This window comes from Schistocerca piceifrons, chromosome 4 (assembly GCF_021461385.2).
Source record: "Schistocerca piceifrons isolate TAMUIC-IGC-003096 chromosome 4, iqSchPice1.1, whole genome shotgun sequence".
Taxonomy (NCBI): Eukaryota; Metazoa; Arthropoda; class Insecta; order Orthoptera; family Acrididae; genus Schistocerca; species Schistocerca piceifrons.
This window is the reverse complement of record NC_060141.1, coordinates 802,894,924-802,909,156: the sequence shown is the minus strand read 5'-3', so window position 1 is coordinate 802,909,156 and position 14,233 is coordinate 802,894,924. Positions and strand designations below refer to the sequence as shown.

The 14,233-nt window shown below is 44.4% G+C and overlaps 1 protein-coding gene across 1 annotated transcript in view; it reads left to right on the top strand.

Moving 5' to 3' along the window:
• Window positions 1–11,745, top strand: part of LOC124796208 — a 32,328-nt gene extending 20,583 nt beyond the window's left edge. The window contains exon 3 of the mRNA XM_047260299.1: window positions 11,571–11,745. Coding sequence (XP_047116255.1) covers window positions 11,571–11,745 — 175 coding nt within the window. The remainder of the gene's footprint in view (window positions 1–11,570) is intronic.
• The last annotated feature ends 2,488 nt before the right edge of the window (window positions 11,746–14,233 follow it).

Below are 14,233 nucleotides of genomic sequence, written 5' to 3'. Positions count from 1 at the left end.
TTGTTCGCTGGCTGCTCCCATTCGGTCCTGCCACATTTTCGTTAGCAGGAACTCCACTACCATTCCTGTCGCGATTACAACAACAAACATATAAAATTCCTAATACTATATACATATACACTGAACATTAAATATTTATTACAATAATAGAAAATGAACTGACCCATCTAGAACTATGTCTGCCATCCCATCCATTGCAGCTACACATTGCACTTTACGCTATTCATACAAAATATATAATATTAAAACAGCTATTGAAATTATACAGATCTCAACAGTTAACATTAAAATTATATTTTGTTATTGAAATAAATTGGTGAGGGTATTAGCAACTCAGGAATGTGTTTAATCGTCCTGGAAGGACTTCAGGTTCAATTTGTTGATAACGGTGACAAAGTGACAAGTGATTTATTTCACTAATTATGACAGATTATTAACATTAGTGATAATGTCAAGTGGCTAACTTTTAAAGAACATTAGACCACTTGTGCCAGGCGAACTTTAACCAATGACCACATTGACCTGAGACCTTGGAGGAGGACAATGTCTGAGAACTTTGACACTCAGCCTTGAAGGAGATCTGTATCAGAACGGTGACCCATGACCTTGACCTTATAACTTCGCCTTTGATTGTCCCCAAATTCCTATTATCGTTTTTACTCACTAATACTAACCTTGCATTAATAAAATAATGTTAGAGTGTAAGGTGGCTATAATTTCGCACCTTACAGGAACTCATCAACGTACTTTGCCGTGATCTACAAACACAATTAGGTATCATTTATAAGATGTACGTGTCAATGTCAGTCTCCTTTATATATTCATATATACAAGTACAACCTGTCACATAATTGTTAACGCTTATTGCATGAAAGGTGACGGAGTGACTTTATTATAAAAACGGCGTAATAAATGATTGCCTATACTAGTAGAGGTGGAACGCCAGTGGAGATGAAACAGCAGGCAAAACTCAAGCTCTGGTTGGAAGGCCCACACATGTGTTGGTCCTGTTTAAACACGGGAAGTAGCTAGATATATGTCGTGGCACCTGATCTCTGGAGCACAATAGGGTGACGGCCGGCCGCTATTGTAGTAGGGGCCGGAAGGATAACCAGATAAAACTTCCGAACTCTGAAAATAATGGACGCAGGTGAGAGGAACGATGAAGCAGCACCTCTGAAACCACGCAGGCTGGGTTATTTCTGGTACCACGCGCTGCGGTATTTGAATCCCCGCCAGACGTCATGGACGTCGAAGACCCATAGAGGTCTCTGCACCATCGCCCACTAATCTGTGGCGGCGCGCGCCTCATGGCCCGCATTTAGAGTGAGGGCGCCACGGTGGAACACGTGGTTGCAGCGGCCAGTAGCGGCGCCCCCGATAGAGTACTTGAGCGCCTGCCTGTCGCTCAGCCTGCCAGTCTAACCTTGCGTACGTCTCAGGACATATTACCTCGTATTAGACAGTGTATTTACTTTCATGTTTTCTGTACGAGTGGACGTGGTTGTCTTGTTTCGTTTTCTTGACTGTTGTCCATTCTTGTTGTTGTCGTAAGGTCCTTCGTTGGTCGTGTCCGTCCTCTTTCGTTGTGTTGTTGTTCGCAGGCCGCTCCGCGGGTCCCACCACGTGTCTGTCAGTTCAAACCGCGACTGATCCGGTCGCCGTTACAACAAGGATGATAGACACAATCAAGCCCGTGGTGGGCAATCTGATAATGAAGATGAGGAACAGCGACACACTGAGGCAATCGTAAAGATACGGGAATATAATGTAGGGAGTCCGAGTGAACGCAGGACAACTAAGAAGTGAGGTAGATCGCAGTATGTGGCATATAATATGCTGCCTCGTGACGATACCACAGACGGTGGTGGTGATTTTTTTGAATATCAAGAAATGGAAAGGAGAAATGGGAAAAGATCACCTAAGCTCAGAAATGGGAAATAAAATTCAAAACATTTGTGCCGAATTCAGAAGTAAAATTCACAACGTTAGTGTCGAAATTCAATCAATAAAACATGAGACGAGGGAAATGAAAAATGAGGTAGTGAAGCTCCGAACAAAACTAGATTGGGGAGGTCAGAAGAACCGCGACCGACGCGCGATCACTAGCGAGGGGTGCAAAGCAGGTTGCTACTGAAACATTAGAGAAAACAGAAAATACGACCAAGGTAGGTAGATGTGCATTAACGAAGTTCCAGAGGCGCGTGAAACAGGTAGAAATACCGCAGCGGCAAAAGACGGAAATTGCACCTAATAAGACATTGACCGAGGAGCTCCCCCAATTTAAACAGAACATAGAGAGGGAAATTAAGCAATTATCTCAGGAAGTCAGATTACAACCAAAGCAAAAATCACCTCTCAGAAAAGAAGTATTAGGCGATTTGGAAACAACAGAAACCGAAAGAGCCAGTTCAAACTCTACACGATGATGTCGAAGCCGAAACGATATTAGAGTGTGCACGAATGTAAGGTTTACTCGTCAACTACAGACTGAAAGTGTATCTGCAGAGCAATGAAATATCGCTAGAGACAAGGTCCCCGCGTCTAGACAGGGCACGACTGGATCGCAAATTGCGAATACGGAGAACAGCATTGAAATATTTCATGTGCATAATTGTTATCCGATATCGCGCACCACGGAATATTTATCCATCGAGGACAACGTGACAGAGAATAGAAGAGGGGATGCCCAAGGTAACGGTAGACAGGGATCTTAGCGCCAAGTGAGAATGTGATAGGGCGAGCAGGAAATAACTCTAATGAAATTTTCGATTTTAAGCATTTTATCTCTGTAAGAAAATTTCAGTATTACAAAGTCGAGGCTAATGCATTACACCTGAAAACCTTTATTGCTCAGTTTGTTCATCAGAGGACAGTGAAGAGGTAATGATAAATCAAACTGGACTTCGTATGTTCACATATCGAGGAAACAACGGGCGAATGCATGCGGAACATTGCAAAAACATGCACGTCATACGACGAGTTTCGTGACGCCTTTTTAAACAGATACTGGTCCAAGGAGACAAGATAGGGTCAAGCAGGAAATAATGATGAGCAGAGACTTGGAGAGTTCAGGGTTCCGTAGTCCGGTGAAGTTTTTTGAAAACTTGACCAAGAAAAATTAGTATTTGGTCGACCCATGCACACCGGCTGAGATCAAAGGATTATGTTACATGAAGTTGCCAATTTCCTACCAGTAAACACTCGTCGACCTATGTGGAAGTGTTGTAGAAGGGTTGAAAGGTATCTTAAGAGGTTCGCTTTCAAAAAGCAGCAGGCGTGAGAAAATCGTAGGCAGTGAGACGTGCAAGTTGAAAGAAGGAAGAACAACGGAGGGAATAATAGAGGCAATAATAGAGGCAATAATTGGCAAAACATGTAAATCATCCGCCTCACCAAAACATCATCCAGAGGGATCGTAGTGGAATTAATGGACAGCGGAGGAACTATGGCAGAGAATATAGGCAACAAAATGATCAGAGATGGGAGGCACAAAATAATGGAGCAGCATGGGGCGACAGTAGAGAAACTCGTCAACAGTCTGACCAAGGATGGGGTGGAATGAACAACAGAAATCGGGAACAATCGATTGAGAGTAGACCACCTAACCCTGGGAGAGTACGCCAAAATAACTTGAAAAACGAACAATGACTAGGCCAGACGACGGGCACTAGAGAAAATGCGCCAGTAAACAGTCTCAGAAGTAATAATGAAAATATTATAGAATATGAGGAAAATATTACTTGATGAAAAGGAAACGTTACCTAACAGGACATCTATCCGCTGATAAAAATACGAATTGGAGGAATTAGGGGTACTGCGGTAATAGATAGTGGAAGTGAACTTTCAGCTATTTCAGATAGACTGTTTGCTAAATGCAAAGATTCAGTTGATCCACCAGTGCTCACAGTACAAAAAACTAAGTTACGAGGTGCGTTAGTTGGAAAGGGTATGGAAATATCGCAACAAACACGTCTAGACTTTGATTACCAAGGACACCGTATGACGGCAAATCTGTTCATAACACCGAAACTAACAGCTGACATAATAATCGGTGTAGATCTTCTTTCAGCGCAGAAAGCTATCACCGATCTAGGAAGGGGGGAGTTAACGTTAGGGAAAGAGAATAAAATAAGAATCAAATTTGATGAGAAGGCAATAAAAGGTTAAATTCCGGTGTGCTGTTTAGAACTACAATTCACGGGCAACATGCAGTTTAGAGGGCAGAGGGTAAAAAAGATAATGACAACAGAGCAGAGTTCAAGTCAGAACGTGAACATATTATTGAAATTAACAGCAGGATTGATTCGAAACTTGAGAATCTGGATAACACAGATAATGAAGACAGACAATGTTAGGAGCTTGCACTCAAAAATAACGCAGAGTTCTTCCTACCCAAAATTGGATGCATTCCTTATGCCATCCCATGGTCCTACCGGCAAAGATTTCTAAGTGAACTACGAAGAATGGAGGACGAAACTGTGACTGAGGCCTCGAGAACTGAGTAGAATAGATCACTACACATAGTAGACAAAAAGGACGGTGGAATTCGACTGGTGTTAGACTCACGGCAAATAAATACCATTATTGTGCCACAGATGGATCGCCCTGAAAGGATTGAGGAGCTGTTTCAAAGATTTCACGGGGTTTCGGTGTTTTCCTCGCTTGATTTGCGCTCGAGCTTTTGCCAGATAGAGCTCGATACTGAATGCCGAAAATACACGGCAGTTATTATCTTCGGAAGGTGTTTTCATTCAAAAGGCTCCCTTTTGGATTGAATATATCTTCAATTGCATTTATCAGTGGTTTTATCAAAATATTGAGCGAAGAGTTAAAAAAGAAGCTCACGTGTTATGTAGACGATATACTGATAGCAGAAAAGACCTGGGAGAACTCTTAGAGGAAGTGTTAAGCAGTTTAAAAAGATATGGAGTAACCACAAACATCGGGAAGTCTTGTTTTGGGAGCAGTAGGGTCAGCTTTCTGGGACACGTGACAACAGGAGAAGGGTTTAGTCCCGACCCAGAGAGGATGGCAGCAATTACAAAATTTACCACTCCTACAACAGAAAACAACGGACAGGGTTTCTAGGAATCATAAATTTCTGTAAGAAGTTCATCTATGTGGAAACATTAGCAAGTGCCCGATTCTGCCAATTGACAGGAAAAGGAACACCCTGGGTGTGGGATGAGTGTGCGGACCGAGAATTCAATAATTTGAAGGCGGCACTCGTCAATGCTCCTATTCCATCGCGTCCTGACTTAGCACAGGATTTTTTTATGGTTACTGACAACGCGAAGACCGGTCTGGGAGCCATGGTGTTTCAAGAATTTGAACAAGATGGCAAATTAATACACAGAACAATCGCCTTTGGTAGTGGGGTGCTACCCAAAAGTGAAAGAAATTACTCTGTTGCCGAACTTGAACTCCTTTCAATTGTATGGGGATTTAAAAAGTTCAGATACTTTCTGTTTGGTAGAAAAACCAGTCTATACGGACCATAGGGCCCTAGAGTTTCTGCTAACCGCCAAACGTGCGCATGAAAGACTAGCTAGATGGGTAGCGGTGCTTCAGGAATACCAGTTTTCAACGGTCTATGTACCTGGTCCGACAAACGTCATCGCTGCTCAATTATTGGCATAACAGAAAGGACGGCTGAAGCATTACAGCAAGAGCACTTTTCGTTGTTCTACCTCAAGGGCGTGGTATTTCAAAACTTCGTTACTGGAACGATGCGGAATATTCAGAATGAGCAGGACAAGGACCCAGGTTTAGTCAAAATAAAAGAAAAATGGAAGGATCGGTGGCAGGCCTACATAAGACAGCACTACCTCTTGAGAAAAGGGATTCTTATAGGGCAAACGTCAATGATTTGTTGTGGGTGGTGTGCATACGAAATGAGTTAATAAAGAAGCTTATATGGTATACACACGCAATTTACGCACATTTCGGTCCACGATAATGTTTTATGAAAATGAGGAATGTCTGGTACTTTAAAAACATGGAGAAACGCATACGGAAAGTACTACCCATCTGTAAAAAGTGTCGAAAGGCGAGATCCACAACTATAGGGACCCAGGCTCCTTTATACCCTACCCTATTATTCCTGAGAAGCTAAGCCATATGGCAGCGATGGATTTAAAGGGTCTATTACCCAAGACACCGAGGGGCCACCAATATTTATCTTTAGTATTGGAGCTGACATCAAAATTTGTAACGTTGGCACCACTAAAAAGGGAGACTGGTGCAACTGTAAGTAGAGCCCTGTGAAGAGACTTCATAAACCTAGTGGGAACTGTAGACTGTATCATTTCAGACAATGACCCTCAATATAAATCTGAGGTATGGAAAACCATACTAAGGAGGTATAAGATAAAGCCCATATTTATTGGTAGGTTTGACCCGAGTTCGAACATCGCAGAGAGAACGATGAAAGATTTGGCCAATTTATGTAGATTATACTGTTGAAAGAATCATGCTAGCTTGGATGTGTTTCTTAAATATTTTCAGGATGTGATAAATGAGCTTCCCCACAGTACTACACTGATGCCACCTATGACGGTTCTGAAGAATAGGGACCTCCCAGATAAAATTCGAGAAATGGTCGATTTTCCACAAAGGACGCGCCGACATGATAAAGCCATAGTGAAGGAGGCTTTGCGCAATATTCGGGTCGCTGGTGTGAAGTGCAAGGTGCGGGTAGACCAAAAAGCGGGTGTAAGGGAGTCTGTAGTTGGACAAAAGGTCTTAGTTAAGTCTTATAGGTTGTCCAACAAACAAATGAAGCTGTGTCAAAAGTTCTTCAAGAGATACAGCAGCCCTGTGCGTATAGGAAGACTAGCGCACGCAAATGCGGTTGAAATTGAGACTCCATCATGTGAGCCATCTCAAGCCATTTATAGAATAAGTAGGGAGAAGTGAAGAGAGCTTGTATGGCAAAAGTGTGGTATTGTGTATAGTTAGAAATTTAGTTAAGTATTACACTGAAGGGATTTGTAGATTTATCAAATTTTCTATTATATTATCATGTTAAAAGAGGTACTACAGTACATAAAAAGTCAGGATGTTGTGGGTAGGAAAATTATGGTATGTTTCTTTGTGTACGCTATTACTATGTGCACAGCAAGCTGAGTGTACAATTTTAGAAGGTGTGTATAGTTTAAGAGGTGCTATCTGTCCATGAAGGAATAAAGTGAAATTGAGAAACGTGCGGTACTGTAAAAATGTTGTAAGTATGTGGGAATAAAAAAAAATGTTAACCAGTGGACGTGGAACTAATTAGGAGAGAACGCCAGTAAATTTTTTTTTTTAGAAATAAGTGTCTATTTTACATGTTTAGCAATAGGACCATAAATGAGTGACTTGCTAATAGGGTTTGCGGTGACACGCAGATGTGTCGTCCAAGTATGATTTGTCTCCATTCAGAGAAACGGGAGTTTAATAGGTGCCCAGCTCCACGTGTCTATGCGAGAGCGCACCGTTATTTGTATGGGGATGTTGTTCTTATGCTGTTCAAAGAGACGGAGTAATTGTGTACATGGTGGTCAGTTCTGAGGAATTCCGTAGAGCGCACCGAAAGATTATTTGAGTGTTAGAGGGACATGAAAAGGAAGCGTAATACGGGGATATAGACGCGTAAAATGTAATAAAGGAGAAGTACGAAGCTGTAAGTTCAAAGCACATGACACAGAGGGTAATACATAAGGACATGGCAGTCGTGTTCATGAGCAGTGATTTTATATAATGTTCTAAAATCTTTATATTTCCACGTACCACAAATAAAATAAAATGTAACTTCATTAAAATAAAAATATCACCAGAGAAAGGTAACAGCAGCAGATCCGAAAAAGCGGTACAGAGAAGAGAAGGTATAACTGAGTAAAACCATGAGAAAAGGTACTTGAAAGCGTGCTTAAATTAAAAGATATCAGTAATTGCACTAAACTTGCTGTGTAGTATGATTGTCCACAGGAAGCACTCCAGGAGCATGAAATGAAGAAGTGGCCCACCTAATCATTCATTTGTGTATGTTTGTGTGTGCAGACGTGCACTTTATTGTTCACAGATATTCACGACGACAGCCACGATGGAACCAAGAGCCATGAAATCGGACGATCTTGTGATACCCACGACAGTGTAGCAATTTGACTAGTACAAACATCATACTGGCCAGTAGTTTAACAAGTAATTCAACAAGTAATTCAACAAATTATTTATCAAATGGTTTAACAAGTGGTATTTGAACTATTGAAATTTGGTGAGGATTAATTATATTATCGTATGAACAACTAATGAACATGTATTTTTATAGGAATACAGGTGCCAACAGATATTTAATAATTCATTGACATAGGTATAAGTGTATTACTTTACAAGTAACATTAACTTGGTACGTGAAACTGTTGTTATTATTGTGGTCTTCAGTCCAGAGACTGGTTTGATAAAAGCTCCCATGCTACTCTATCCTGTGCAAGCTTCTTCATCTCCCAGTACCTACTGAAACCTACATCCTTCTGAATCTGTTTAGTGTATTCACCTCTTGGGCTCCCTCTGTGAGTTTTACCCTCCATTTTCCCCTTAATATTAAATTGGTGATCCCTTGATGCTGTAACACCCCACCCATCACTTATCTGGTTTTGGCATGTGTTCACCCCAGGGAATTGGCTAACAGATCAACAGAGAGTGCAAAACTGCCGTAACGTCGGATAACGCAAAGAAAGTAATAAGGCCCTGTGACTCCTGATTGAACTGCGGTGGCAGTTTTGACATTAATTGTTTCAGAATTGATCCCTTTTAATTAAAAAGGGGTGCACATTGATGTTATATTCAGCTATTGAACACCAGATCCAAATGTTGAACATAAAATAATTAAGAAAATGACTTGGGATTTCAACTACTTGATTAAATCTGTGCTAATCGACTGTTTTCATTTTAACTCACGACCTTCAGTCATCGCATCACATTACATGGCAGTGGTAATAAATTGCCTTTGCGTGGAGTAAAGCGCGATTAATCAAAAGTAATTCCTATCGACTGACCCAGGCGTAATGCGAAGTGCGAGAAGAATTCTACAATACATGGCCCATGAAACCCTCATGGAAACTTTTCCGACGGGATCCAACAAATTAATCGGTGGTCGTAGCGGGCGCAATATCACCGAATGCAGAGTGGCGGAGTGGCGTCGTTATACGGACGTCGGCCGACCTCGTGGTACTGCGAGGCTGAGCTCGTCTATTCACTTCTAGCTATCTTGCTCAGTACATAGCTGAACGAAAATCTCCAAGCTCAATAGTTCCGTTTGCTAAGTCCCAAACCGCAGAGATGCTCACTCTCTCTCAGGCAAGCTGAGTAAAGAACGTCACGTCCGCACTCTAGGCAAGCTGGGAATGGAAGACCACTACAGAGACTTCTCCCAGTCCGCTCTTCGCCTCGGTTTCCCCTCCAGCAAAATCACTTACGCCAATTGCAGCGCAAGTCGAGTAAATTATGTGTCGCTTCCCAGCGCCGACCAATGCCTGCTCTGGGAAGTGAACAAATCCCCACAAACATTGCCTTCCTCTCAACTTCTGCTATTTAGCTCCTCCCAGGCCATCCATCAAGGTTAGCATCTGCACAAAACACCAATTTTTCCGGAATTCCGACTCCCAGGAGGGTACTTCAGATTCCTTGGTACTACATTCCCATCGGAGGCCGGCGTATTTCATTCTGTCGCTCTTCACCTGATTTACTTCAGACTCTGTGGACCGTGAATTCAGCGTGAAGTTGCTATAGTCATGAACATGCATATTTTGGCCTCTATTGGCCGCTGCACCATAGCTTTGCGTGGCTTTCTCGCATGTTTAACTGAAAACGGGACAACAGACATTTATCAACAGGCATACGAGTTCTCCGTCTGCTTCCCAGTATAGCAGCATGGGGTCAACCACCCACTCACTGTCACTCATCTTAAGGTAGCTGGAGGCCGTGCCCCCTTACTGCTTTCTCAGAGCTTGAGCCACCCTAAGCTGCCTATTGTCGCTTCCCTTTGCCGCTCCCCAGCCAGCCACAGTCAACTCGAATACTTCCCTGGGATAAACTAGCCTCCAGTAAATCGACGTGTTTCCACAAAGTTTTCATGCCATGTGAATTACTTTAAAATCATCACCTGACATTAATGATTCCAATATGTCCATGCTATACCCTCTACAAGATGCATCGTGCCTTGTCAGTCATTTTTGTTCAGCCCTACTGTTCGCTCAACGTGAGTTAGGTGATCTTTAATGACTTCATGTAAGGGGCATAGTTCTTGCCATCTTACACAGCCCCTCTATTCAAATCAGTTTTGTAGTACAGGTGATAACTGCTGTGATGTTACCACCTGTGGTACAAAATTAATATCTCCATAACTGGTATTTTAATCCGTTCACGTGATTAGTTATGGGCAATTGATTACCATTGCCTCCTCTCTGATGCAAACTCCCACTCATTCCTAGGGTACCTGCCTTCAATGACTGGATTTATTGGTAAAGATGTGGTCATTATTTAGTCGTAATTTTACTTTAATCTCTGCCGATTCCTGAGACAATTATTGGTAGGAGTACTCAAAAGAGAACTACAATTATATTACAAGGACACACGTCGCAAAGGGCAAATACACACGTTTAAGCACCTCTGTGCTTGTCATTTGAATGGCAAGACCCGCAATTATAACTTAAGGTCCATTCACTCTGTTATCCATCCCCACTCGACTTAAATTACTAAAAACATACATGGAGAATATTCATGTAACATTTTGTGAAGTTGATTGTGGTTGCTCTCATTCAATTATATGTGAACGCCCCTTTGACATTTTATAAATGAAGGTTGTTTTTTGTGTCTCACTGTCTCTGGACGTTTATATTGTGCATGGTGAAAGTGTCATCTTTACCTTTACACAATTCAACAAGGTCTGGCCCAGTCCAGTGTCTGGATTGTGTATACACATGTACCATATATATATATATATATAACACAACCAAAATGAGAAGAATCATTGTGTACTGAGCAACCACTGTTGTGTATTTGTAACAAGGTACAAGTATGAAATCTCATTCTAACACAAAGAGACGTGGCATGACAAATATATCACGTTTTAACAAATGGCACATTTATAAAATCATAAATTTCTTATAACATAATACATAAACAGAACAAATGAGTACTTTACGTTCGTTGAGGCGCATGTTATTCATTTGAATCCACACTGACACACTCACACACACGGCACAAGTTTCTTGCAGGCACGGAAGTGACATTAGTTCTGACTAGCAAGTTGAGGAATAGCTAACGGCTGAGAAGAGAGCAACGTCGATTACGGAGATGGCGCCACAGGCACCCGCATCTTCTTGAGGCAGGATGGCTCTCACCTAAGAGCTCGTTGTTGACATCTTGTCCGACAGGCACAAGACCCCATCGGTGCATCTATGATCGGTGGCCTCTAGCGGCTCAGCCACAGGTCATTGTTCCTTCAATAGACGTTTTAGGGCAAGGTAGGGACCGTGATCAGGCAAGAGCCTATTTTTAGCTCAGGCCTTAAAAGTTGGTGTCATTAGGCACGAAGGGTCAACTGCGCTGTCGCTCCACCTGACGTGGCGAGCAACAAATATAGAAACCGTCTTGGACATCTTCATTGCTGCCCCCTATCCGTACCGTGTGCAGAGACCAGGACCGACCCCTTTGTCGTACACAGAGGTGCTGGATGTCAACTCTCCTTGGCTGCTGGGTTGACCACCGTCCCCGTCGATTCAGGGCGTGGTGTGCATGCCATCACCATCGTCCGCTGTATGCTCCCCTCATTGCCCCCCCAGGGGGTCCACAACTCTTTTGTGGATACGTGCGTGGTGAGCACGGGGCCCCAAGCCATTGCAGCCTTCTTTCTCTCCCAGGCTGCATTTCCTTTCCCTTCCCCTCCTTTCCCCTCCATACCCCTTCCCCTCGCCCTCTCCTCTCCCTCTATTGGTGTCCTTGCTTATGTTGGCCCCCGCTATCCTCCTGGTTCTGTTGGTTTTACACTCGGGCTTTGTTGCGTAATCATCTCCTCCTTCTGGCATTCCTTGGTCCCCCTCTGGGGTTTGACCTCCATTCCAAAATTTCTCTTCCGTAGTGTGAGCCATTTGGGGAAGAGCACCTTACCTAGTGTCTCCGACGTGCGCCCTCCTCGTACATTCCACCTTTTCTTTTACGTCGTTGTCTGATGGTAGGGTGCATAGCCAGCACGGTAGCCAGCCCGTGTGGTGGGGTCGCTATGTACCCTTTTGGTTGAGCCCCATGAACACACAGGGATCACACTTCTGATACCTGAGCTGTGACCTCCTCATGCATGCCTTGGAGTGGTTGCTCGTCATCCTGGAGCATCGGAACTCCCAGCAATGGCCGCCGTGCCAGACGGCCCTTGCTGTGGCTGGGTGGCGCCCGTGAGGAGAGCCCCTGATCGGAGTGGGTAGTATCAGGGCGGACGCTATGCAGATGAAACGCATACGGGTCCAAAACTCTGGCCGCTCTTCTGCGGCCGTCTCTCTGCGTGGAACTGATTCCTCAAGTGCTGCTTCTCTTGCCCCTTCGGCCTTCCCTTCCATGGCTACCCCCTGGGAGGAGGGTCAGGCCCGTCGTCTAGGGGAAAAACCTTTCCCCCGTTATCTAGTTTGCACCAGGACTGATGGAGATACTTTCACCAGTGTCAAACCTTTATTCTTTGTGGAACACATTGAAGACAAGTTCGGCGAAGTGGACTCCCTGAGCAAGATGCGGTCGGGTTCGTTGCTGATAAAAACTGCTTCGGCTGCCCAATCTGCGGCCCTTCGTGCCTGTACCCATCTTGGCACAATTCCCGTGTCCATTACTCCTCACCAGTCTCTAAATATGGTACAAGGTGTGATTTTTCACAGAGACCTCATCCTTCAAACTGATGAGGAACTTCGGGAAAATCTCGGACGGCGGGGTGTTCACTTTGTTCGGCGTGTTCAGAAGGGTCCTAAAGATAATCGTATTGATACTGGTGCCTTTATCCTGGCCTTTGAAGGGGATACCCTTCCTGAGAAAGTTAAGATTATGGTCTATCGCTGTGATGTGAAGCCGTACATCCCACCTCCTATGCGGTGTTTTAAGTGCTTGCGTTTTGGCCACATGTCTTCTCGCTGTTCCCAGGACCCTCTCTGTGGTGACTGTGGACGTCCACTCCATGAGGGGAGTCCCTGTGTTCCCACTCCTGTATGTGTAAATTGTCATGGTAGTCATTCTCCACGTTCACCAGATTGCCCAGTCTATAAGAAAGAAAAAAAGATACAGGAGTATAAGTCCCTTGATCGTTTAAGCTACACAGAGGCCCGTAAGAAATATGCACGATTGCACCCTGTGTCCATGACATCTAGTTACGCCTTGGTTACATCTTCATCCCTTCCTCCCCCTTCCTTACCCCCATCCCGGACCCCTCTCCTTCCCCCCTCCCCTGCGGCTCCCACACCTTCTCCTCTGGGCGCTGCTCCCCCTCCCCAGCCGGAGAAGTGTCCCACTCCTTCGGCGTCTGCCGGTCAAGGGCGCCTCTCCTGGGATGCCCCTTCCCGGCACCTTCCAGGTCAAAGGTCTGCTGCAGCGCGGCGACCGCGAGAGCCGCGGTCTATCGGCCCCCAGGTCGCCCGGTCTCTTACTGTTCCTGATCTTGCTGCAGCTGGCTCCTTTATGCCACACAGCCCTCCTCGATCTCAGCCTGAAAAGAAGAAGAAACATAAGTCCCGGGACAAAGAGCCTCTGGTGTCACCGGAGGTCCCTTCCCCGGCTTCACAACCGGATTCTGACCTGTCGTTTATGGATGTCGCCCCCTCCTTGTCGGTGACGGGTGGGGACCCGGCGGTATGACTGGATTTAGCGTGTTCAGCCCTCATTTAAACCATCGTTCTGTGGTTCTCCAATGGAATTGTAATGGCTACTATCGTCACCTTCCGGAATTGAAATCCCTTCTTTCGTCCTACTCAGCAGCTTGTGTGGTTCTCCAGGAATCTCGTTTTACTGATGCTCACTCACCGACCCTCCGTGGGTTCCGTGTTTTCTGTCGAAATCGGGTTGGACCCTTGCGGGCTAATGGTGGCGTTTGTACGTTGGTCCGTACAGACATTGCTAGCACGTGGATTCCTCTCCAAACTACATTGGAAGCGGTTGCTGTTAGGGTCCACTTAGACTCTGCAGTCACAGTTTGCAATCTTTATCTCCCTCCTGACAGGAC